We start from the raw sequence: 25,631 nt of genomic DNA on the forward strand, positions 1-25,631 counted from the left end.
AAATCAGGCATTTACCAGCATATCAGTGATTAACAAATTACAGGGTTTACCAGCGTAACATCATCATGAAAACTGTGTTGTAATATTGGATATAACTTTACACAGATGAGATTAGTATGTGATTTTATCACACTAAAATCATGTTAACATGCATTTTGTTATGTCTTTTGGCTATAAAGTGTATTTTATTGTTTATGGATTGACCCCCATTCACTTCCATTATAAATGCTTTACAGTAAACAAATGTTTTGCTTATAGAAAAAAAAAAAAAAGACTTACATTTGTTTTGTTTTTTTGTTTTTTTTGGTAATCAAAGTTATTCCACAAATTTTGTCGATTGAGCTTAACTTGTATTAAACCCGGAATATTCCCTTAACTTTTCAGTACCTGGGTAGTTGGCACAAAACATCAATGTCTTGATCAAAATCAATATATCAGTGTATATTTTATGTGCTGTAACTGGTCACCATTTCTATTAAATTGTTAAGTCTCAATTGTTACAATTTAAAAAGTACAGTATACATATTCCATGTAGTCTCACAATTAATACGAGCTCATAAATATATTAACAAAATGCTGTTTAAAATAGCTACCCACAAACTACCCACCTCCTAAATAATGAACACATGTCAAACAATGCTTTTTTTGCACCTTGCATGTGATAATTCTTTACCATGTGTCATTCTGTCATAGAATGAAGCTGTATTTTGTTACATTGAATGAGAGTATGGTGTTTAAGCTTTGCGGTGAGATACACGGGGAGTCAGATCTCTCCTCCTCTCCCCTTTTGCTCTAACTTTCCTTGAAAACGCTTCCTAAGGGAGGCACGCTGTTGCTAGGGGTGTGTGTATGTCTTGGGGAGCTGTTACTACAGTGAAAAGAAGGCAAAGTCAAGTGTGACTTTCTTTGGAGTTTTCAAGGCTTCAGACACAACATGTCAGAAACAAAGACGCAGAGGCACTGCTGGGAGTGACTAACGTTTGACGCTCTAAGAATGCGCAAGTCGTCCTTCCTAACGTCGAGTGATGTTTTCAATAAAAAAACACATTGAGCTTTCCATGTTTCAGGACATACTTCGAAGATGATTGTAATGTACAGTTGTCTTTGATCCATGTGAATATACATAAAGTATGCAGCAGATTTGTTTACTTTCTTAATATACTTTCTCCTTTTGTTTATGAACATAAAAGCTTTTGTTACTCTGATTCTGTAATTTGAGGAGTTGGACGTTAGTACATACAGTATAATCAACTTATGTTTTAAATATGTTTTCATTTCTGGTCATTTCTCTCACAACTCTTAAAAAGTTTTGTCAGGTAATCGAAAAAAAAATGAACTTTGCATCTGAATAAAACTGACTGAACTTGATTAGACCAATTAAAAGATCATTTTAAGGTAGATATATCTCCTTAAAGGCATAATTCACCCCAAAATTAAAATCTTGTCAGCATTCTCATTCTCACCCTCATGTTGTACCAAACCTGTATCCATGTCTTTCTTCTGTGGAACACAAAAAGTGAGATTAGGCAAAATATTAGCGTCAGTCACCATTAAAGGAATGTGTAGCAAGGTTCAAATGGGAAAGGAGGCGGCAGGAACCGGCTGAACAATCAAAGTAATATTTTAATAGGAACTTAAATAAAAAGACACAAAAACATAAACGCACACATGGCAGCTGCATGTGGCTCTCTCTCTCTCTCTCGAACTGCCGCGTTCCACTGCACTTATACCTCTCTTCGGCTGATTAGCCCAATTGGGGGCCGGGTGTGCGTAGTCACGGCCCGGCCCGCCCTCCTCCTCGTCACACTCCTCCCTCCTTTGCCTCAGGCTGGGGAAACCCTGGCAGGCTTTTTCCCACCTCTCTAAGGCAGGGTAGGGGGACGAGGGGAGGGAAAAACAAAACAAAAACAAAAAAAGAGGAGAGGGAAAGAGCGAGGCGGAGCAGTGAGCGAGAGAGAGGAGAGAGAAAAAAAACGTGCTTGGTGGTTCCCAGACACGTTGTCGCCTGGTCCTCGATCACTCCTCCACCCTCTGGCAGACGACAGCCACTCCTCTCCAGGCAGACCGGAGCCAGTCCTCCGACCCCTGGCAGATTGAATGCCCCTCCATGTTTTGGTGGCCGGTAGGGAACTCCTCCGCCCCTGGCAGCGGCTCCACAGCTCCAGGCGGCCGGCAGCAACTCCTCCGTCCCCCGGCGGATGGCCATGGCTGCTACTTTGGGTGGATGACAGTGGCGAGGACCCCACGACAGCGCATACCTTCTCCTTCCCGGGTTTCGGCACCAATGGTAGCAAGGCTCTAATGGGAAAGGAGGAGGCGGGAACTGGCTGAACAATCAAAGTAATATTTTAATAGGAACTTAAAAAGACACAAAACATAAACGCACCCATGCTAGCTGCATGTGGCTCTCTCTCTCTCTCGAAATGCCACATTCCGCTGCACTTATCCCTCTCCTCAGCTGATTAGCCCATTTGGGGGCAGGGTGTGCGTAGTCACGGCCCGGCCCCACCCTCCTCCTCATCACAGAATTGTTCACCCAAAAATAGAAATTCTCTTATCATTTACTCACCCTCATGCCATCTCAGATATGTCTGACTTTTTCATATGCTGAACACAAATGAAGATTTTTAGAAGAATTTCTCAGCTCTGTTGGTCCTGCAAGTGAATGGTGATAAGACATTTGTAGCTCCAAAAATCACATAAAGGAAACATACAAGAGAGCCATATGACATCAATATTTAAATCCATATTTTCTAAAGCCATATTATAGGTGTGGGTGAGAAACAGATAAATATTTAAGTCCTTTTTCTTTTACTTTCACTTTCTCCTTGTTTTTTTGGTGATTCACATTCGTCGTGCATATCGCCCCCCTACTGGGCAGAGAGGACAATTTAGGACAATAAAGACTTAAATATTGATCTGTTTCTCACCCATTCCTATCATATTGTGTCTGAACACATGGATTTAACCACTGGAGTCATATGAATTACTTTTATGCTCCCTTTATGTGGATTTTGGAGCTTCAACATTTTGGCACCCATTCACTTGCTGTGTATGGACCCACAGAGCTGAAATATTCTTCTAAAAATCTTTGTTTGTGTTCTGCAGAAGAAAGTCATACATCTGGGATATCATGAGGGTGAGTAAATCATGTGAGAATTTTCATTTTTGGGTGAACTATCCCTTTAACTTTCAGTTTTTACATTTGAGCGTTAATTAGTATTTTAATTAGCTCCAGTTCTTTTGACGTTCTGCTTCAAAAGAAAGCATATTATAAAGTCTATAACTTTGTGTTATAAGCAGTTTACTCCTTTAATCCCCTGGCCATTAAACATCCATCTACAAATGTCTGGTTATAATTTCAAGCATTCACTAGAAAATGACAATGTAAACTCAAAAGAGACCTTATGTGTATCAGTGCTGTCTTCCCTGGAGAACACCAGCATTAGATTAACAACTGGAGCATTGCAGGTTCACCCAGAATTTGCACAAACAAACTACCTCTGAGTACAAACCTTCATGTCTTTTGCAATGTCTTTTTCATTGTGTTTTCACAGCATTGCCCATGTTCCATTAAACCTATTTCATACTTATAAGATCAGAATTAATGAATGAAAATAACCAGGCGTGAAGCATTGCTGATAGCAACAGTAGTTTATCCTTCTGCACTGCAGGAAGAAAGTAAATCAAACCTCTACACTGGCTGCCCATTTATTCCCCATCCGGTACTTTGTCATCTAATGCTGACTGCTTTTCTTGTTTTACTTTTGGATGGGAACATCAGAGGAGCCGATAACCATTCCCTTTGTTTTACTCTCAGTAATAACAGTTGCAGCAGCTGCCAAATGATTGCCTCACTCTTGTTTCGATCTTTCTGTTGCATTAGCGCTCTCTTGGCATAAGTGTTAATGATAAATGAAGTTTTCCTAAATCCTACATTGTTGGTGCTGCTGAATGTATGTACACACTCCACTGATAGACAAATTTATCTAGCTTATAAATACTAATAACATAAAAACCACAAGATACTCGCAAAGTAACTGCCAGACTTCAAGGACTTAATCTTCTTATGCACAGTGCTTTATACGAGTAGTAAAATAGTTTTTATGAGCGGCACTTAGGTTAAGCTTAGAAATAAGCATTATATGAAGCCAGGCACTCTATGAAAGTGTTCACACAGTTTTGTTTTTTCATTGCCTCTAGACTGAAGTTTACAGCTAAGGTGCTGCCATGATTATTGTAATTGCTACTGGACTGTTTTCTGGTTCCGATCTCCATAAGAAGCAATGAAATGAGCATTCCAGATAGAGAACCACAAACATTTTAAATGTTAATTGAAGTAAAAATGAGTCCAGGGTAGGCTTAACTTGTGCAGTTGTTGGCTGTCATAACAACTCAATGTAGTTAATGATATCAACGTAACTAACCTCCGTCCATAGCTTACATCATCCACCCACTCCTTAAACTTTGACGAGTGAGGCACAGGGAAAAAAACGGTAATCGTGACTGATAAAGTATCGGCACTATGGAGACACATGCTTTTTGGCAGGTTTTACAAATTTAATACGCTAGACATCACATTATGTGCTAAGAACATACGCCAATGTGAGTGAAAACACTGGAGATCTGAAAACAAAAACAGTCCTCTGTTATCAGTCATGGAACATTTCCGCATTCAGGAAAAAGGTGGATAAAAGGATTCTGTCAACTGATAAATGAATTAAGGGTAATAAAATTTCACCCCAAAATGAAAATGCTGTCATCATTTTCTCGCCCTCATGCTGTTCCAATCCCATATGGCTTTCTCTCTTTTGTTAGGCAGAATGTTAACCTCAGTCACCATTCGCTTTCATTAAATAGAAAAAAGATGTAGTGATTGAGGCTAGCATTCTGCTAACGTCCCCTTTGGACTTCTAGAGAAGAAAGAAAGTAATTTTTGGGTGAACCATCACTTTAATTAAAATATATATATATGTATTCAATGCTTTCTGCTATGTAATTTTATGAAAAATGTTAGTCATATTGTAAAGACAAAAACCATAAATACAGAATTATGAACACTTTAATAGTACGTCTGTTTAAACACATTTTTATTCTGAGATTCAAATAGCATTTTACATTTTTGGGATTGCAATATGGCAAATTAAAGGAATAATTCACCCAAAAAGGATAATTCTGCCATCCCAAACCCATGACTTCTTTCTTCTGTAGAACACTAAAAAACACATTTTAAAGAATGTTGCAATAGCTAATTCCATACAATAGCAGTTTACGGTGACTCACTTCAAAATTAAAAAAGCACCTGTTGTAACACGTCAATGTCAATAACATTAAACCTCACTGGCTCTTTTGCCATGACATCATGATGCCAGAGATTCTTTTATACTGAAATATCAACCTCCAAGGCTTTACCATAGGAGAGAGAGCATAACGGTCAACTTGGATCACCTGAGTCTTCTTATACAATCATATAATTGCCCTGACATCAATGAACAATGTTCAGAGTGTTACAACAGTAAATCGCATTTTGCAGAGACCATACAAATGAATGGGTTGAACCGTAAACTGACATCTACTTCTTGCAAAATTGTCTGTAACTTCTCTTATAAAACAGCAATTTTATCACAGTAATCTCCACACAAAGTTCAGTGTAATACATGCGGCCAATTCATTAGGTGATTAGCTGTTTCCTTATAAAAGCAGGTTATTCAGCATACTGAAGCATCTCCTCCATAGACATCTATAAAAAAAGAACGGCCTCTGGTCTCCTCGTAATTGTACCGCTGTGCTATGCTATATTTCAAGTAAAAATACTTAAATTTCGCACATTTTGCCTAGCTGGCCGTAAATACAGTGAAATGCACATTAAATCCTGAATACCCAAACTAAAACTCGCAGTTATAACTTAATGCATTGGGTGGAGAATGGCGTCGTCTGCTTCCAGGCGCAGCAAAGTTTGGAATTACTTTGATCAAAATGATCAACATATCATGTGCAAGCTTTGTCAGGTGAAACTGAGCTATCATAATAGCACCACCACAGTGAGAAATCATATCAAGTTTAAACATCTAACTTGACCAATCGAATGAGGAAAGACGGCTGTCCATCACTGTGTTCACCACTGCGGGTAGGTGCAGATGTACCCCGAGCAAGAAGACTACTAACCTGATGATTGCGAGAGATATGTTTCCTTTAAGTTTTGTCGAGGGAGATGGGTTTAAGCAAGTCATACAGTTTCTTGAGCCAGACTACGACATTCCCCCATGGAAAACCATAACTGCGAGAATAGAGCTTCAATATAAATGCATGGTTTCCAATCTCAAAACTACTTTAAGCTTTATGGGCGGTACACTTCGTGGCCATTACATCTGAAAGTTGGACAGCATTAACTGGAGTCCTATGTCATTATAACGTGTCATTTTATCGGTGATGGGAAGGTGAACAGTTATGAAAGAGCTTCAACAAACTTGGTCGCTTAGTGAACTGTTATTTGTGTGTCCCTGCAACGTCTGTGCCGGTGTTCTGACAATCTGTGCTACCTGCTCAGGATGTGCTACCAGCAGTAAAAACAGTGAAATGTAAAGTTAAAACATGGGTAGCACATGTCGGGAGGCACGGGAGAACCTATCGGTATGTACTACAACAGCAAGAAATGTGTTAAAATCCTAGGTAGCACTTCTTATGTGTAAGCAGATAATACCTATGAGGATGCTACCAATATAGCTACAGTGGCATGCAAAAGTTTGGGCACCCCCGATCAAAATTTATGTTGCTGTGAATAGCTAAGTGAGCAAAAGATGGCCTGATTTCCAAAAGGCTTAAAGATGACACATTTTTTAAATATTTTAAGCAATTTTACTTTTTTACATTCATCTTTTACAGTTTCAAAATAACAAAACAGGAAAAGGGCCCAAAGCAAAAGTTTGGGCACCCTGTATGGTCAGTACTTAGTAACACCTCCTGGCAAGTATCACAGCTTGTAAAAGCTTTTTGTAGCCAGCTAAGTGTCTTTCAATTTTTGTTTGGAGGATTTTCGCCCAGTCTTCCTTCTAGTTATGTGAGATTCTTTGGCCGTCTTGTGTGCACTGCTCTTTTGAGGTCTATCCACAGATTTTCGATAATGTTTAGGTCGGGGGACTGTGAGGACCATGGCAAAACCTTCAGCTTGCGCCTCTTGAGGTAATCCATTGTGGATTTTGAGGTGTGTTTAGGATCATTATCCTGTTGTAGAAGCAATCCTCTTTTCATCTTCAGCTTTTTTACAGATGGTGTGATGTTTGCTTCCAGAATTTTCTGGTACTTAATTTAATCCATTCTTTCCTCTACCAGTGAAATGTTCCCCTGTGCCACTGGCATCAACACAAGGCCAAAGCATGATCGATCCAGCCCCGTGCTTAACAGTTGGAGAGGTGTTCTTTTCATGAAATTCTGCACCCTTTTTTCTCCAAACATACCTTTGCTCATTGCGGCCAAAAAGTTATATTTTAACTTCATCAGTCTACCGGACTTGTTTCCAAAATGCATCAAGCTTGTTTAGATGTTCATTTGCAAACTTCTGATGCTGAAATTTGTGGTGAGGATGTAGGAAAGGTTTTCTTCTCATGTCTCTTCCATGAAGGTCATATTTGTGCAGTAGAACAGTGCACCACTACTCCTGAGTCTGCTAAATCTTCCTTAAGGTCTTTTGCAGTAAAACAGGGGTTTTGATTTGCCTTTCTAGCAATCCTATGAGGAGTTCTCTCTGAAAGTTTTCTTAGTCTTCCAGACCTCAACTTGAACTCCACCATTACTGTTAACTGCCATTTCTTAATTACATTATGAACTGCGGAAACGGCTACCTGAAAACACTTTGCTATCTTCTTATAGCCTTCTCCTACTTTATGGGCATCAATTATTTTAATTTTCAGAGTGCTAGGCAGCTGCTTAGAGGAGCCCCTGGCTGCTGATTGTTGGGACAAGATTTGAGGAGTCAGAGAATGTATAAAGCTTTGAAATTTGCATCACTTGGCCTTTCCAAACGATGATTGTGAACAAGCTATAGCCCTAACAAGCTAATTAAGGTCTGAGACCTTGGTAAAAGTTATCAGAGAGCTCAAATCTCTTGGGGTGCCCAAACTTTTGCATGGTGCTCCTTTCCCTTTTTTCACTCTAAAATTTTACAAAATAAAAATATTGCTTAAAATGTTGAAAAGAATGTTTCATCTTTAACTTTATGCCTTTTGGAGATCAGTTCATCTTCTGCTCACTTAATTATTCACAGCAACAGAAATTTTGACCAGGGATGCCCAAACTTTTGCATGCCACTGTATCAAATAGTGTGATATGGTGTGAGGCTGTACTGAGCCCTAACCCTACCCCAAACCCTAACCCTAAAACTATGCGAATATAATGTTGATAGCACATCCTGATAGGTAGCATATATTTTCAGGACACCGGCAGAGCGAGTTTTCTCTTCAGCCAGCCTTATTGTTAACAGACTAAGGAGCTGACTTTCACCCGAGCATGTGGATATGCTTGTTTTTCTCAACAGGAACATGACATGTGAAACAATATAAACTTGATAACCATTATATGCCGAGTGTTTATATATGTTCTTTACATTATTGCGCCAGTCTACTTTATTAGCGGTTTCTTTTTCTCTGCTTTGGGTGAGCTTAAATGCTTTTGTTCTATATTTTTTGTTTACACAAATTGCTTATTTAAAATGTTTCAACTTAAAAAAAACAGGATATAATATAAGCTTGTTTAGGTTATAAATATAAGCTTGTTTTGAAATGGTGACGCTACCATAATAATTAAAAAAATAATAATTTCACAATGTCTCTTTCTCACTAATAAACTTAATTTAAATAAACAAATAATTGAGTATTTGTTTTTTATGAGCTCAAATATTCGAATACAAAATTATTGAAAATTCCCAGCCCTAGTAAAGAGAAATGCAAGAAACATTGTTTGATGTTCTTGATGTGTCGCCATATTTTATGTGATCTTGGTTGAACTATTTTCGTAAGACTTGGACTAAAAATTACTTTTGTTTTTGTTTTTTATATACTGCATAAACACCCCCACAAAAAAGTACTTGCAATGTCCCTGATGTAACTCTGATCAACTATGACACCAGCTTTCATACGTTATGATGACCAATAGCAGTGTGCACTGATTCATACCACAACTAGAACATACTGAACCATGTCTATATTTTTCCACTGCCTAGGTTGAGTCAGAGTTAAATTCAGTAAATGGCACAGACTCGGAGCAGATGGAGGAGACCAGTGTGTCACCAGAGGAAGAAGAGCATTACATATCCCAAACACACAATGTCCCTGATTTTCTCACGCCTCTCCAGCATGGCCTGGCAACAGCACCTCCTGGAAAGCAGCCCTGGACCACTGATAGCAAATTTGTCCTTCTCATCTCTCAAACTACTCTAAATGGTGCTGAACACATCAACCCAAACACTGAGAAACATGCTGAACTGTCCTGTAGAACTACAACCATGACTCATGAACTTGAGGCACCTCAAGAAAAGACAGTTCCGTTGAAGAAAATCAAACTGGAGGAGCAACCGGTGGAGATAGATAACCAGCACTCAATGCACTTAGAGTCTAACGGGTGCTATGAGGATCCTTTATCCACTCTAGCAGCTGTAGTCTGCTTCTGTAGTACAGATAGGAAAGGTATTTTTGGGCCTCAGGCCTCAGATATCTGTTCTTTAAAATCTGAGCCGAAAGAAGAGCCTGATCAGTGTCAGTCAATTCAAGGAAAACCAGCAAAACCTCCTCAGCAAGATAACATTGCACTATCTTTACCCAGTGTCCAGTCTCTGGTCCAGCATAGGAATATTAGTGTTGATCAGGCTATAGCTATTGAGGCCTTGACCCAACTGGCAGCTACTCAACAAACGGTGCCCTTCAGAACAGAAGACCAGGACACTCAGCAAGAAAACCCAACGTCTACATACTCTGCTTCAAGCAACCACAAACCTCCTCTGGAGGCTAAATCAGTTTCAGATATTTTCTCTAACAAGGTCTCAGTAATTAGTTCATCCATGCACCAGACATCTGTCATCCGCAGCCCTTTGAATAGGCAGGCAAACTTCACCCAAAATCAGCGCTGTGCACCTACCCCCAGAAAGCTTTCCTTGAAGGATCTTCTGGTAGCTAGTTCAGAATGTGAAAAGCTATCGGACACTGCAGAGAACCAAAGATATGGCCAAGCAATTTGTAAAGCTGACAGGTTAGAAGGCACTTTTAAGAAAGTAAAACATGGTGATGGGACTCCTATCTCAAGAAAGAGGGATGAGGAGGAAGTTGCTGCTCAATTGGTGCAACTTGCATTCATGATCCAATCAAGACAATCGAAGCAAGTCTCAGAAAACAGTCCGCTGAAAGGAATGCCAGCTCAGACCATGAAATACAATAATATTTTGGGGCAGCACTCGAGAAAACAAAGGAAACCTAGAACGGCACCTTCAAAACCCAGAATATCTAAGAAGAAAGCTGGTGAAGTTGAGGACAACCATTGTAGGATTCCACTGGCCAAGAGGACACCCAACAGAAAGACCCCGCTCAAGGCCACAATCCAGAAAACCATTTCGCAACATAAGATGAGGTTTCAGCACAAAAGGAGTCCATATCTTCCACAAGCTCAGATAGACCTGAAAAAATACATAGCAGAAGCTCATCATGAGAACAGGCAGCTCTTATATTACAGCAACTCTCTGAAGAAAGAGCATTTAGACTTTGAAACAATCACAGGCTCTGGGAAACAGAATGGCTTTCACTTTAAACACGAGCATAGTGACAACACTGTATCACTGCCAAATGGACTCTTCCACAATCATACAAATGACCATCTTGGTGCTTGCCAGTGGAGGAAGCATGAATGTGAACAACACATGATTTCTCAGGCATCGAAAACCTATGATGTGCTAAACCATGGTGCTAAACAACAACCTCAGCACACCATGCCCAGTGTACTTTGCAAAGACTTGCCACAAAGCCCAGGGGTGAACCATAAAACAAACAATTTCAACTATAATCAACACTTGCACACAAATCTAAATGGACATTACAAAGTGGAGAAGTCTGGTGGCGTCACGGTGCTGTCCACATCCACTGTACATTTGGAAAATGGTGACTTGCCATACACTGGAGAACAGACTCCCCCCAAGCACACTCTAAACAGCTTTTTGGAGTCTCCAATGAGGTTCTTGGACACACCAACCAAGAACCTGCTCAACACCCCCTCCAAACAATCCACTGAACTGCCCTCCTGTGACTGTGTGGGTAAGTCACAATAACCATTTCATTATTTTAATCTGTAGACTGAAAGAAAAAGAAAAAAAAATTACTAGTAAACTTGCTGGAAAATAAAGTTTAAGCTGGTAGCTTTTTGAAACATAGCTGGTGTCTAGATGGTCCAAAATGGTCATTTGCTAGTTTACCAGCAATCATGTTCCAAAACCCAACTTTACCACCTTAAGCTGGTATGACCAGTTTGTAGCTAGTTTGTTGCTGGTCCATGCTGGTCTACCAGGCATGGACCAGCTAATGACCAGTTTACACTACCTAAAAACCAGCTACCGTGTTCTAAACACAGCTACCATCTTAAGTTGGGTCTACCCATCTGAAGTTTTATTTTTATCTTTTTAACTTTTTTTTATTGACCATTAATAATTTTTACCACAGAACAAATTATTGAGAAGGAGGAGGGTCCGTACTACACTCACCTTGGAACTGGCCCGAATGTAGCAGCAGTGAGAGAGATGATAGAGAACAGGTATTTTTTTCAGTATTAAAATACTTGCTCTTATCCCAGCTTTAAAGGTTAGTTGATCCAAAAATGAAAATCCTGTCATCGTTTACTCACTCTCAAATTTTTCCAAGCCTGTATGACTTTATTTCCTCTGTGCAACACAAGAGGAAATGTTAGGGAGAATGTCATCCTTAGACATCTCTTTTCCATACGATGAAAGTGAATGGTGTCTGAGGCTAACCTTCTGCCTACCATCTCCTTTTGTGTTCCACAGGAGAAAGTAATTTGGGTTTGGAACAACAACAGGTGGGTATATAATGTAAGATTTGTAATTTTGGTGTAAACTACCCTTTAATATGCAGAGAAAACTATACGTTTTAGGATCCCTTAGTAATGATAATTTCCCCACATGTTCCTGGATCAACATCCTTGTTGGTCCTGGAACAACATTCCTATCAATCAGTAAGAGTTTAGCGCTAGGTTTGAAGGTAATATAATGTTACACCGTTCTTATCAACCTGTCATAACACTCAGATTTTATATGTAGGTTATGTTTAGGGTTATGGTTATGGTTAAGTGTAGGGGTTAATGTTAGGACTGTGTTGTTCCAGGACTAACAAAAGATCCTGGAAGATGTCTTAATCTGCAGAATCACGGTTGACCATTGACATTGGAAAACTGTTGTGCAAAATTATTTGCCATTCACACTGAAATCTGCATGTAGATTCAGACTTAACTACAAAGTAGCAACCACAGATGTATTTCAGTAGAAACACACTTTCATGCTCTCTAGAAGTTGCAACAGGAAGCCCATGACTGGGTTCAAGGGGCCCATATAGTAATTTTCACCACAGAGGTTCAGAGGTTATTGCTAAACAGCTATAGTTAAGAACCCTCACCTTCTGGAAACATCTCAAATCTAGCACACACAACACCCTCCAATAGAAAGCACTACAAACAGAAGAGATAAATCTCAAAAAGAGCCCTCTTAGCCAGCTGGTCATTAAACTTTTTAAGCTTGACACTAACTAGTCCGATACAAACACTACCGAAGATCCAAAAATAAATGTAAACTATACCGTTAAATTAACCAAAAGCACCTATCTAGAACACTGGGAAAATGAAACCAAAACACAAAGTACACTAAAATACTATAGATCTTTAAATAGAGAATATAAATTGGCAGAATATCTCAGTACCGTCAGAGATACCAAACAAAGACAAATCTTAACTAAATACAAGTTTAGTGACCACAGTCTAGCCATTGAAAAAGGCAGACAAAAAATATTGGAAACCGAAAGAGGAAAATTTTGCAAACTCTGTAGAACATGTGAGGTCGAAACAGAAATGCACTTTCTCCTACACTACGAAAAATATAAAAACATCAGAGACAAATACAAACCACAATTCTTAAAATTGCTTTCAGACTTCCTCACATTGACAGATGAGGAAAAAATAAAAAATCATCCTAGGAGAGGGATATACGGCATCCGTAGCAGCCAGCTATGTAGCAGCGTGCCATTGCCTGAGGGACCATGTGTAGCACAATTATTGTGCTACCAACAGGCACCGCCGGTGATGAGCATGTGTGTCACTTTATGTACAGTATATAACATTGTGGTTACTTTAAACCTAATTTAATTTAATTGTATTGTTTTTTTGCACTTGTATTGCCTTTTATTGCATTTATTTGTTTTCTTTATTGTATATTTCTATTCTTTAAATGCTTTGGCAATATTGTAAAATGTTAACAATCATGCCAAAAGGGAGGGGCCTGGGTAGCTCAGTAAGTATTGACACTGACTACCACCCCTGGAGTTGCGAGTTCGAATCCAGGGCGTGCTGAGTGACTCCAGCCAGGTCTCCTAAGCAACCAAATTGGCCCGGTTGCTAGGGAGGGTAGAGTCACATGGGGTAACCTCTTTGTGGTCGTGATTAGTGGTTCTTGCTCTCAATGGGGCACATGGTAAATTGTCCATGGATCGTGGAGAGTAGCATGAGCCTCCACATGCGGCGTCTCCGCGGTGTCATGCACAACGAGCCACGTGATAAGAAGTGCGGATTGACTGTCTCAGAAGTGGAGGCAACTGAGACTTGTCCTCCGCCGCCTGGATTGAGTTGAGTAACCGCGCCACCACGAGGACCTGCTAAGTAGTGAGAATTGGGCATTCCAGATTGGGAGAAAAGGGGATAAAAATAAAAATAAAAACTTTAAAAAAAACAATCATGCCAAAAAAGCTTTCTTGACTTGACTATAGTTAAGGCCGGCTCATGTTGTGGTGATGATGTTTCCCATCAGCCCTGCATTCATACTGAAAAGCGTAAAACTTATTAGCTAGTACTATAAAGAACCGGCTCATTTTTATGACATAAAGGATCTGCAGTGGTCCTTATAGTTGCCCCAAAAATGAAATTTCTGTCATTTACTCACCCTGATGTTGTTCCAAAACTGTATGACTTTCTTTCATGGAACACAAACAGAGATATTAGGCAGAATGTTAGGCTCACATCTACGTTACGTCTCCTTTTGTGTTCCACAGAAGAAATAAAGTAAAACGTGTTTGGAACAACATAAGGGTGAGTACATGATGACAGAATTTTCATTTTTGGGTTAACTAACCCTTTAACTTTACCCCTCACAAAGTAAGCAATTACTTTTGCTCACTGCACTATTTTCATCACAGGTATGGTGAGAAAGGCAACGCAGTCCGTGTGGAGGTTGTGGTGTATACTGGCAAAGAGGGGCGGAGCTCGCAGGGTTGCCCAATCGCCAAGTGGGTCAGTGACCAGTATGACATACATTGTAGTCTATGGCCTTGTTTATATCTGGTATTAAGATCCATCTTGGATTATCTGATCACAAGTGGTTAGTTGACTGAGGCGAGACACATCACTGCTTAAACCTGTTTGTAACATGCATCTTAAATTAGTCTACTGCACCGGAAAAAAATTCAACATTTTACCTAAAAAAAATTTGCTGAGTTAACTGGTTTTATTTAAATCACTAATTGAACCTGAATAAATTAGGTTACACCAACAAAACTAATCTGAAGGGTTAAATCAAGTAGAAATAGCTCCTTAAGGTAACAATTTCAGGTTACCACTTTTTACAGTATACCTTCAGAATGTTGATAAATCAGATCAAAAAACATTTAGGATGAGGCTGTCTACTTGAGTTCGGATCACACGAGGCCAGGTGTAAACGGGTCTATGAAGAGGTTGCAGCACATACACTGTGTGCTTGTGTCAAATTTCCAGATCATACGTCGTGGAAGTGAGGAAGAGAAGTTGTTGTGTCTTGTGCGGCAGCGTGCTGGTCACTGCTGTCCAAACGCAGTGGTCGTCATTCTAATCCTGGCCTGGGAGGGGATCCCACGCGGTGTGGCCGACAGGCTGTACCAGGAGCTCACACAGACTCTCTGCAAACATGGCTCACCCACTAGCCGCCGCTGTGCCCTCAATGAAGAGTGAGTCACCAATAACAAACGGACAGAGTGTGTGGGAATGATTCATGCATACACTCCCTCACACTTATATAAAAAAACATTCTGGAGGTTGTTTTTGATGGTGTTAGTGAGGCATGAGCCCCTGAAGTTCTTAAAACACCCTATGAAATCACAATTGGGAGTTTTTGTGTATTTCAGACCATGTCTGTTAGATTTGAGGCCATCTAGATATGCTAGTGTACTCCTAAAAGTTGAGAAAATTAACTATACAGCATAATTTTGTAACTGTAAATTCATGAAAGTCAGACATTTGTGAAATAACATAATTATCCTTTTTTCTGCAATAACATCACAAGTACTTAAGCATTAGCTTTCAGTTTCAAATTCTGTTTTACTATAGCCAAGATGCCACTTCATCATCATCTGTATCTTCTTCATCTCTCTTGTTAGTCGTACCTGTGCATGTCAGGGTCTGGATCCAGAGACCTGCGGTGCCTCCTTCTCTTTTGGTTGCTCCTGGAGTATGTACTTCAATGGCTGCAAGTTTGCACGTAGCAAAACGCCCAGGAAGTTCAGGCTACAGGGAGACTACCCTGAGGAGGTCAGCTTTTACTGGACTTAAGGCATCTTTACACAGCCGAGATAAGGCTGCTCTATGCCTGCTTAAAATTCAATGTAAAGACACAATGCAACATAAAAGCCAGACTAAATTATGCCTGCAATGACCCACCTCAGCCGCTAGTATCTAATGCAGTTCTGATGCTACTTCTGTGTGAATGAAATGCAGCATCAGAGCTGTATTTTATTGTATTTTTTTCTCCCAATTTGGAATGCTCAGTTCCCACTGCTCAGTAGGTCCTCACGGTGGCGCGGTTACTCACCTCAATCTGGGTGGCGGAGGACAAGTTTCAGTTGCCTCCGCTTCTGAGACAGTCAATCCGCGCATCTTATCACATGGCTCGTTGTGCATAATTTTATATTTAAAACATGAATCAAATTTTTTTTATGCAATTATATTTGCTGTGTTAATGCATTTACAGTGCATCCGGAAGGTATTCACAGCACTTCACTTTTTCCACATTTTGTTACAAGCACCCTCAAGCACCCCCGTAGAACCAGGCATGCATGAGAGTGTGTGTACCTGTATTACGCCGTTAACTTCAATCATTTTAGCCTGTTGCCCTCTAGTGGCTATAATTAAAACAGACTAAGTTAGTAAGACATCACTAACATGAATTGTTTGCCCAAAAAAATACAATTATGGTGTTTTTTAAATTCAGCCTTAAATCATTCCTAATATGTATGGTGTTATTTTATCTGTGGAACACAAAAGGACAAATTTCATTAAAAATCTTTCATTCTAAATTCTGTAAAGAAACCTTTTTATGCAGCTCTTTTCCATACAATGACAGTTCAATGTGACAAGGACAAAAAAAAAATACAAAAATTAAAAACCCCACCATAAAAGCACTATAAAGTAGTCCATATGACTTTATGGACAAATCATATTCTTAATTAGTATTTTTTTTTGTTTTTCCAGTAAAAATATCTAAATATTCTTAAAACAAGATATATTTACTTGACAAGCAAAATGGTATTAAAAGATATTACATCTTGTTCAGAGAAATCTGACCAAATGTAGTGAGGATTATGATTAAAAAAGACAAAAACAAAAATCTGCCAATGGGGTAAGAAAATAAACTTGTTTATTTTTGTAAAGGGGTTCAAAGGGAAAGGAGGAGGCGAGAACCGGCTTGAAGGTGCAACTCATAATTTAATAGTGAAGCAAAAGCCAAATAACAACCAAACATGCAGGACAGCTGCCTAAAGCTCTATCTCTCTCTCTCTCTCTCGAACTGTCGTCTCCGGTCACCTTTATCCCTCGCTTGCCTCATCAGGGTGATTGGGGTCCTGGCGTGCATCATTCCAGCCTGGCCCCATCCTCCTCCACGTTACAATTTTCTTACCCCACTGGCAAATCGTTTTTTTCTTGTTTTAAGCATAAACCTCACTAAATTTTGTTGGATTTCTCTGAAAACAAGGCAAAATATCTTATCCAATTTTGCTTGTCAAGTAAATGTATCTTGTTTTAAGAATGTTTAGATATTTTTACTGGAAAACAAAACAAAAATACTAATAAAAAAAGAAAAGAAATTTGCAGTGTGATAATATTTCCTTGCGGCAAAGCTCAGAAATCTCATTAGTGTCTGTATCAGGAAAAAAAAGGTAAACACATTGCACCGAATTTGATGTCATTGACAGCATTGTTTCTCATGTGTTATAACTGACTGCATCAGTTTGAGTATTTTTTTATTTATAGTCACTGAAATTAACCTTAAAACTATGCAGTAATGCTGTATATTTGTTATTTGGGGTTAGGAGGAGAAGTTGGAGAGAAATCTGCAGAATCTGGCCACAGATTTGGCACCTGTGTACAGGAAACTGGCTCCTGAGGCCTTTCAGAACCAGGTGGGAATCACATATTCAAAATGAAACACAAAGTTAAAGCAGCTTTTAAGGTTTGCTAATTTCATCATCCAGCATGTTGTTTCCATAGCGTGCATGATGTGTTGCACTGTGTGTACACTTGTAATTGAAATATTGTCATGATGTCAGGTTGAGCAGGAGCAGCAGGGGCAGGACTGTCGGCTGGGCAGGAGGGAAGGTCGACCATTCTCTGGTGTGACTGCATGTGTGGACTTCTGTGCTCATGCTCACAAAGACACACATAACATGACCAATGGAAGTACTGTGGTGAGGCTCACCTCCAGGATCGCAATTTCAAATCTTTTGTCATTCAAGGTTTTTTTTCTGTATTTAGACAGTCCGTTGGGATTTCAATACATTAGAAAGTTCCTTGCAGAAAAGACCAGCGTTGCTGGGCACCAGCATATATTCATAATAATAATAATAATATAAAGTTGACTCTTTCTGTGAACTGCAGGTATGCACTTTAACCAAGGAGGATAACCGTGCAGTGCGAAACATTCCGGAGGACGAGCAACTGCACGTCCTGCCTCTTTATAAGATCTCTGACACGGATGAGTTCGGCCATGTTGAGGGCCAGTGGGCTAAGATGAAGACAGGGGCTCTGCAGGTCCTCTCTGCTTTCCCAAGAGAAGTGAGAGTGCTGGCTGAGCCAGTAAAGTCAGCCCGCAAGAGGAGGATGGAGGCTAAAAGAGCCCATGCTGAGAAACTTAACGGCCTGGATAGTAAGCAGGTCACTCCTGTAAAAGTAAAGAATGAGTCTCTTAAAGGTACACCTACTACAGCCTTCATTGTTTATTTTAATCCTTAAAGTTTGAAAAACTTTGTTCTAGAGCTCTTATTACTTTTTTTATTATTATTATTAATGGTGCTTGCTTTAGGCATCAGTATTACTATTACTGTTCCTCTTACCTTTGTTTGGGGATTTTCTAAAATCCCTTACTCAATTTTCTTGTTCCATACAGATTTCAGCATCTAACTTGTCCCGCACCATTTGTGTTATGGACATGAGTGATGTCTTAAATCGTGCTGCTAATTGTGGAGAGGTGTGCTAGGGCTTTTAAAAGAGATTGGGTGTACGATGTTCGCCCGACGGGTGAAAAAATGGGCGAAAAGTCCCATAGACTCAACATTGAAAGGGGATCAGTGGGATTATATCTCTGGATCAGAATGCCATAGAGACTTGTTGGTGGGCTAATTTGACTTGGGCTAGCAAACAGTCATTCAGTAACACCCTAGCAACTGCCGAGCCATGCCCTAGCAACCATAAGCCATCATCACACACCCATATCTCAGCACCATATCATTGTAGAGACATGGGGGTGGGTTCTTTTGACTCTGGGAAGTGTACTGAGGCCATTGGTAGCCCCTGTGATACCAGATATATTTCCACACTAAAACATCATAGATATATGGGGTTCTGCTCTTGATTTGGGGAAGTGTACTATGGTCCTAGCAATATCTCTGCACTAGTACATCATAAAGAAGTGGGGGTGGACTCGTTTGACTTGGGGAAGTGTACTAAGGCCCTTTGTTGGCCATGAGGCTCTTCCAGCCATATCTTTGCACCCCTAAATCAAAGACATGGGGGTAGGCTCTTTTGATTTGGGGCAGTGTACTGAGGCCATTTGTGAACCCATCCTGGCCCTTTAGGGCCCCTGGTAGCCCCTAGGGCCCCCAGCCATATCTCAGCACCAGAAAATTGTAGAGACATGGAGTTGGGCTCTTTTGACTTGGGGAAGTGAACTGAAATCTTTGGTGCGACATTGTGGCAGCAAGTTTTGCCACAGCAAGCACCACTCAAATGTTCCTCAAAAATTTTACAGATCTAGTTATTATTATTATTTTCTATTTTGACAGGTTTCAAACACACCTCTGTTGAACATTCACCATGTAAAGAAAAGGAAACTCAGAATCTCTGTTCAAGAATGCAGTTGCCTGGGGTTCAAGACATAGGACGACAGTTCTCAGACTTCCATTCTTCTAGCCCATACAAGCCGAGTAACACATGTGCCAGACCTCCTGTGGCCTCCAACTTTGGCACGGCCGCACATTCTACTTCACCTCACCCAGACTTCCCTCAATCCCAGCATGTTTTCTCTGGAGGAACCACCCACAACAATGGTTCTCATTCTTTTAAACCTAGCCCAGGACTGGATGCCTTTCGGCAGATCTCTGCAGAGATCTCTGAGCAGAAACCATTCGGGAACCAGCCATGTTTGATTGACCCCATGAAATCAAACTTCCATAACCGCTCTGATTACTCTCCCTCTTTCAAATCCGAGCCTGAGGAGATGCGGTGCTTCCAGGGTGAGGCGGCTCCCACTCTGCTCTCCTCGCCAGTGGCTGAGGGTCTTCACAGTCGGTTGAACTGCCACCCTAGAGGTCAACTAGGCCTTGTGGACCACAACAACCCACCCATTACTCCAGAGGTGTTTAAAGCAGAGGAGGTATGGTCAGACAGCGAGCACAATTTCCTTGACAGCGATATTGGTGGGGTTGCGGTGGCTCCCTCTCACGGCTCTATCCTAATCGAATGTGCCCGACGGGAGCTACACGCAACCACTCCTATCCTACGACCCAACCGCACGCATCCCACTCGCATTTCCTTGGTCTTCTACCAACACAAGAGCCTGAATGCACCTGGTCATGGCCTGCAACAGTGGGAGGCCAAGATGGCTATAAAGGCCAGGGAGAAAGAAGAGGAGGCGGAGCGTCTGGAAGCTTTGGATGCCATGGATAAAAGGTTGAGGGCAATGGGTTCCAGTACAGAGAGTGAAGATGAGACTTATCAAGATGAGAGACACAAGCTTCAGGTCCCTACCCGTCAATCGCTAACAGTTACATGTAATGGTGTCATCATGTCAGCCCCCTACGCCCTCACACATGTTACTGGGCCTTATAACCGCTGGACGTGATATTTTCCGTGCTTTTCAAGCTAATGCCTTACCTCAGTTAGTTCTGTTTCTGTCTCACCTGTTTTTATGTGCCCTCTTTCAGTTGTGATCTTCATGTCAGCTTTTACATTGGACTACCATTGGTTTTTAACTGTGAGTTCTTGTGTGTGTGTGTGTGTGTTTGTACATGTCTGTGTTTTTTTATTGTAAAGAGATGGTGCTCAGAACAGATATTATAAAACTGGTTTTATACATATAGATTGAATTAGTGCATAGAAGATGTGATTATTTATTCTGATCATTTTTAAAACTATTTTGTAATTTAATTTCTGGTCCAAGCCTGTTTACTGCAATAGGATTATGTCATCCTTTAAATGACGTGTGTAGTAAACACTCCGAATTGACATTGTCAAATGTGAGTTCTATTTTCTTGGGTGCTCTCTTGTAGTTGCTCTTTAATGGTGCCATTGTAGCAGTAAGGTTAAATGACAATTGGTCATTATAACAACTTTACATTTTACATTAGATTGTTGGTCACATATTTAAATTACAGGTATTGACCTTATTCACACTAGCACAATCTTTGATTTTTAACTGTAATGAAAACGAGGCTGATAGGGATAGACTTACCATCTCTTTAATTGCACACACGGTATGAAGCTGTATAAAGTTCCTTGATGCCATCTGATTTTTCACAACTCATGTTGTGTGGAGTTTTTTGTATACTGAATGTTCTTGAAAATATATTTTTCACCGTTTTGTCCGCAGAACGATCCAAAAACACTTTAAACTGCAGTACAACCCAGTGAATCCTGTCTATCCCTCACAGCCTCGTTGTCATTCCCATCAAAAATAAAAATGGCGCTGCTGTGAAAAAGGTCAATAGCTTTTGGTTTCGTCTCTTCACTTTTCTGGGTAAATTGTATTGGTAATGAAGGTAAAAAAAAATTGTAATGTGAAACATAGTTTCCAGTAATTAGCATCTTTTAAAAAGCACTTTGTATCTTCAAAAAAAAAACTTGATCTTTGAAGTTTCCAATATACACATTTGTTTTTTATTGATTATCAAGTATCTACAATCAAAATTGTTTGGTGTATCTTTCTGCAATTCAATCATGATTATGAACTTTGCATATTTAAGCAATAATCATGGAGGGTTTTATGCTGCAGTTTGACAACGTGTCAAAATCAAAACCATTTAATTACCTTCATTTATGTAAATGATCATGTTATTTGTTCCCAGTTTCTGAGGTTTGAAACATGACTTGAAAACAACTTAATCATTTTATGCATAATGACACATTTTTTATCATTCAAGCGTGTTAAAATATGTGAAAACGAATTTTCTGTATGTTTTGTTTTTTTTTACTGGTGCTTTTAAAGAAATCCCATGAAACCTCCTGAGATGTCATTTCATATATTTGTATTGCTAAATGGAGCATTTTTATTTTAAATAAATCCCTTTTTTTGGTGAGGGGAGCCATGGAGTAAATCAATATCTGTACATTTTGATATAAACAAAAGTTTGTTAAATTTTTATTTGGGTGCAGTGCATGGAAAGGTCAACTTTAAAACCATGACAACTTTGTAATTGCGTGTGTATCTAGAGGCCTAGTCAAGATATTGGCTCAAGTAAAAGCAAAAAGGTTTACATTACTTTTACATGAGGTTTATAGTGAACACAAGGCTGAAAAGTCTTTTTTTAATTGTTCTTCTTCAAGGTGCTAAAGAGTGTACGTCAGTGTTCAAAACCATTGTACAACTAAAATGCTGTTATATTTAAGCACTTGAAAAAAATATCTTTTCATGTTAATTCTGAGAAATTTTACACATCATCTCTGAAAACATGTTTTGACTATTAACTCGCACTCTAGTTGCAAATATAGGAAAACTCTACAGTAACTCAATGTGAACCTATGTTTTGAGGAACTTGAAGTCACAAAGTGGCATGGGTATATTCACGCTACTGTCTCATCAATTAAATCTATTTTTTGCTGAACAATGCAACTGTTGTTTTTGTGTAAAACCATCATGTATAACGAAAATAAGACTATTGTAACCATGGGTTTTTTATGAAACTGCAGTGGTGCTCATACATAGTACCAGACAAGTCACATTTAGGTGCGGCACTAGTTTGGATCTTTAATTTTTGGGGGTGTTTAATATTTACCTTACTTAAAGCTGAAGTGTGTATATTTTTCAGTGTTTAAATACTTTCTCCTTTTCCACCTTAATAGGCAGAGACAACCATAAATAAGCCATTTGTAGGTTGGTTCCCCCAAAAAGAGTAAACACTGTGGCACTATCAAAACATTGCTCTGTTCGTTTTAGAATCTGTTGCTGTCTGCTTTTTTTTTTTTTTTTTGGACCAATGGCAGACAGGGGAACTTATGCAATTCCGTTTGGTGACTCTAGTGGTGCAGAAATTTTACACTTCAGCTTTAAACATCATAAGCATGCTTTATTGTGTTTTGTCCTTCTTGACCTTGTGTGACACAAATACTATGACCCTCACAGTCACCGCATATTAATTCATTATGATTAAAACGTCAGGACTGTCTTTTGGACTCAATAAAATTGAATGGCCTAAGGGAAATACCAATGCAATTTGTTTTAAAGCTCAATGATTTTATTTATTTTTCTAAGCTATAGTTTTCTTTGAATTATGCTTTGGTTTGTCTCCATGTCCCTGTTCAAACCCTGTATTATTTGTGTGAATTCAATTTATAACTACGCAACTACTGATACATCTAGCATTTTATACGTTTGGCTCACATAATCTCATTTCAGTAATCAAAAAGAGTGTACATGGCCCTCACAGCAACATTTGGTAAAAGAAAACAAAATCTGAAGTAAATATTGTTACATTCCTTTTCAAACCAATACAGTATTCACCTGGCTATCCACATTATAAATCTATTGCATGTTTCTCATCCTTTGTTGTAGTTTTTTCCTCCCTCTTTTCTCAGGTAGTCTGTGCCCTCATGTAACTTTGGACATAAGCTTTTAGGATTCTCACATTGTCTTCCAATCAAATTCTCAAAAATGTTAATTTACTTTTGTTTATATTTTGTGAAATGGTCAAGTGGTTCCCCTTATGTCATCTTCAATGAATTAACTTGTTTGGCAGTTATGTTCTATATACTGTGAATGTCTATACTGATGGGTTAAGGGGGAAGTGTGTAAAAAAAAAAAAAAGAAATTAGAAAAATCTCCTTTCCCAACTTTTATTGCAGAGGCAACTTTTAAGGCAACCATTCGGTTCCGGCAAAATATATAAACAGTGAGGCACTATTAAAATATTGCTCTGTTGTTTGTTTGAGTATCCCAACTGGCCCAGTATAGCAGCAATGACAAAACCAGTGAGTTTGGGGTGGGACTTTGTTTTTTGTTTTTTTTTGTGGTTTAGAAATTACACACTTCACCTTTAAGTCTGAATGTAAGCCATTGTGGGCAACATTATATGTTGTGATCTATAATGTCAAATTGTACACCTACTTGTAAAATCAAACAAGAACATATTATGACTTGAAGATTTCATTCTATATGACATGGAATGTTTTGTCAAGAAAGAAAACACCAGCTTTTGAGATTTTTCTTTAAATAAAACAAATAAAATGCACAGTTGTAAGCTACTAATGGAGTCCTGAGATTACATGCTTTGGTATTTGCATATTTTCTGAATGGTTTTTAATTTCTATTCTTATACTTAATGCATAACTCTAGATACTTAATACCTGAAAACTTGAAAAGATAAAACACATGGCCAAAGCCTGGATTTCACACACACAAAAAAACTTGTTTTACCCATTCTGTCTCTTAAAGCATACTTTATGGAAGGGGTCATGTTTGTAACAATTAGTACAAGCACTTGAGCTATACGGTGTGTGCTTACATCACGTAAACATATAACTCATGCGCTTATCAATTTGGTCATGATTTAGGCTCATCCCTTCTCTTTATGTAAGCAGATTTGCACACTAACAACACATTGCAATCAATGCATAGTTGCTTCTACACAGGGCATAGCAATACATAAAGTATGAGCATTTATTATAAATATTTTGCATTTATTTGGCAGACACTTTAAACAGTTTACATTAAGTGCCAGCTGTTTTTTTCTCACTTTCATAGAAGTGAATTTGAGTTTGGAATATGTGTAACAGATGTCATAAATGAGCAGATGTTTAAAAATGAGTCTGTATAGAGGAAAGATAAAGGAAGTATAAAGGAAAGAAAGCAGCCTTCTAAACGGAAGATTAAATTGTGTGGTTACTGAAGTACAGGTTCAGCAGGAGAGAAGACTCCACAGGCCTATAGAGTGAAACAGCAAACTCAAGAACGTGAGGGGCCCTGTGCCACTGATGTTTGGAACACTTTCTGTACAAGCACTAAAGAAATTATATTGACAATGTGTGAGATATAATATGAAAGATCAGTAAACCAGTAAAGCACAAGACAGACAGACAGATAAAGGCTTCTCTGGTGGAAAAAAAAGTGCATGTTTTTTTTCTGGTCAGTATTTGTGCAGTATAGCAACTGTACCATACTATATAACTACAGTATACACAGTCAAACTTACCATGGAGCTGCCCTGTCATTGGACATGTACCATAGTAAATAGTACCTAGGAATGCAATGTAAATACCATGCTACATGACTATGGTAATGATTCCAAGGTATTAACCTTCTCAGTGGCGGGCCGTGCATTTAAAGTATAGGCCTTCAGTGTGATTCATGCCATTAAGAAAACACAGTTTCACAATGAATAAGACACTCAAACATTATGTTGCAGCTAACTAATAACAACAACTGACATTTTAAAAACACGTCCACGCACAAAAGCCAGAACTTGAAACGACACTTAATGCTCAAGCAAATCTAATTTTAACTGCAGCATGACTGTTTTGTGAAATGTCTCCAAAACAGACATTCAAAATCATAATTTTTCATATGAATCTATCAAGGAGGTCTATAATACATGGAAAAATCTATCTAATAATATTTGCGATTTAAATGTTGCTTACAATAAATTTTGTTTCGT

At 39.1% G+C, this 25,631-nt stretch overlaps 1 protein-coding gene across 3 annotated transcripts in view; it reads left to right on the top strand.

Moving 5' to 3' along the window:
* The window catches only part of tet1 (tet methylcytosine dioxygenase 1), a 74,613-nt gene extending 50,391 nt beyond the window's left edge, over positions 1-24,222 (top strand). For all 3 annotated transcript variants that reach the window (XM_051651650.1, XM_051651651.1, XM_051651652.1), the window contains 9 exons: positions 9,215-11,288; positions 11,691-11,781; positions 14,442-14,535; positions 15,016-15,224; positions 15,654-15,804; positions 17,583-17,672; positions 17,820-17,957; positions 18,148-18,460; positions 19,551-24,222. In XM_051651650.1, coding sequence (XP_051507610.1) covers positions 9,215-11,288; positions 11,691-11,781; positions 14,442-14,535; positions 15,016-15,224; positions 15,654-15,804; positions 17,583-17,672; positions 17,820-17,957; positions 18,148-18,460; positions 19,551-20,608 — 4,218 coding nt within the window. In that variant the 3' untranslated portion in view covers positions 20,609-24,222. The remainder of the gene's footprint in view (positions 1-9,214; positions 11,289-11,690; positions 11,782-14,441; positions 14,536-15,015; positions 15,225-15,653; positions 15,805-17,582; positions 17,673-17,819; positions 17,958-18,147; positions 18,461-19,550) is intronic.
* Positions 24,223-25,631: the final 1,409 nt, after the last annotated feature.

Source organism: Myxocyprinus asiaticus, chromosome 23 (genome assembly GCF_019703515.2).
Source record: "Myxocyprinus asiaticus isolate MX2 ecotype Aquarium Trade chromosome 23, UBuf_Myxa_2, whole genome shotgun sequence".
Classification (NCBI taxonomy): domain Eukaryota; kingdom Metazoa; phylum Chordata; class Actinopteri; order Cypriniformes; family Catostomidae; genus Myxocyprinus; species Myxocyprinus asiaticus.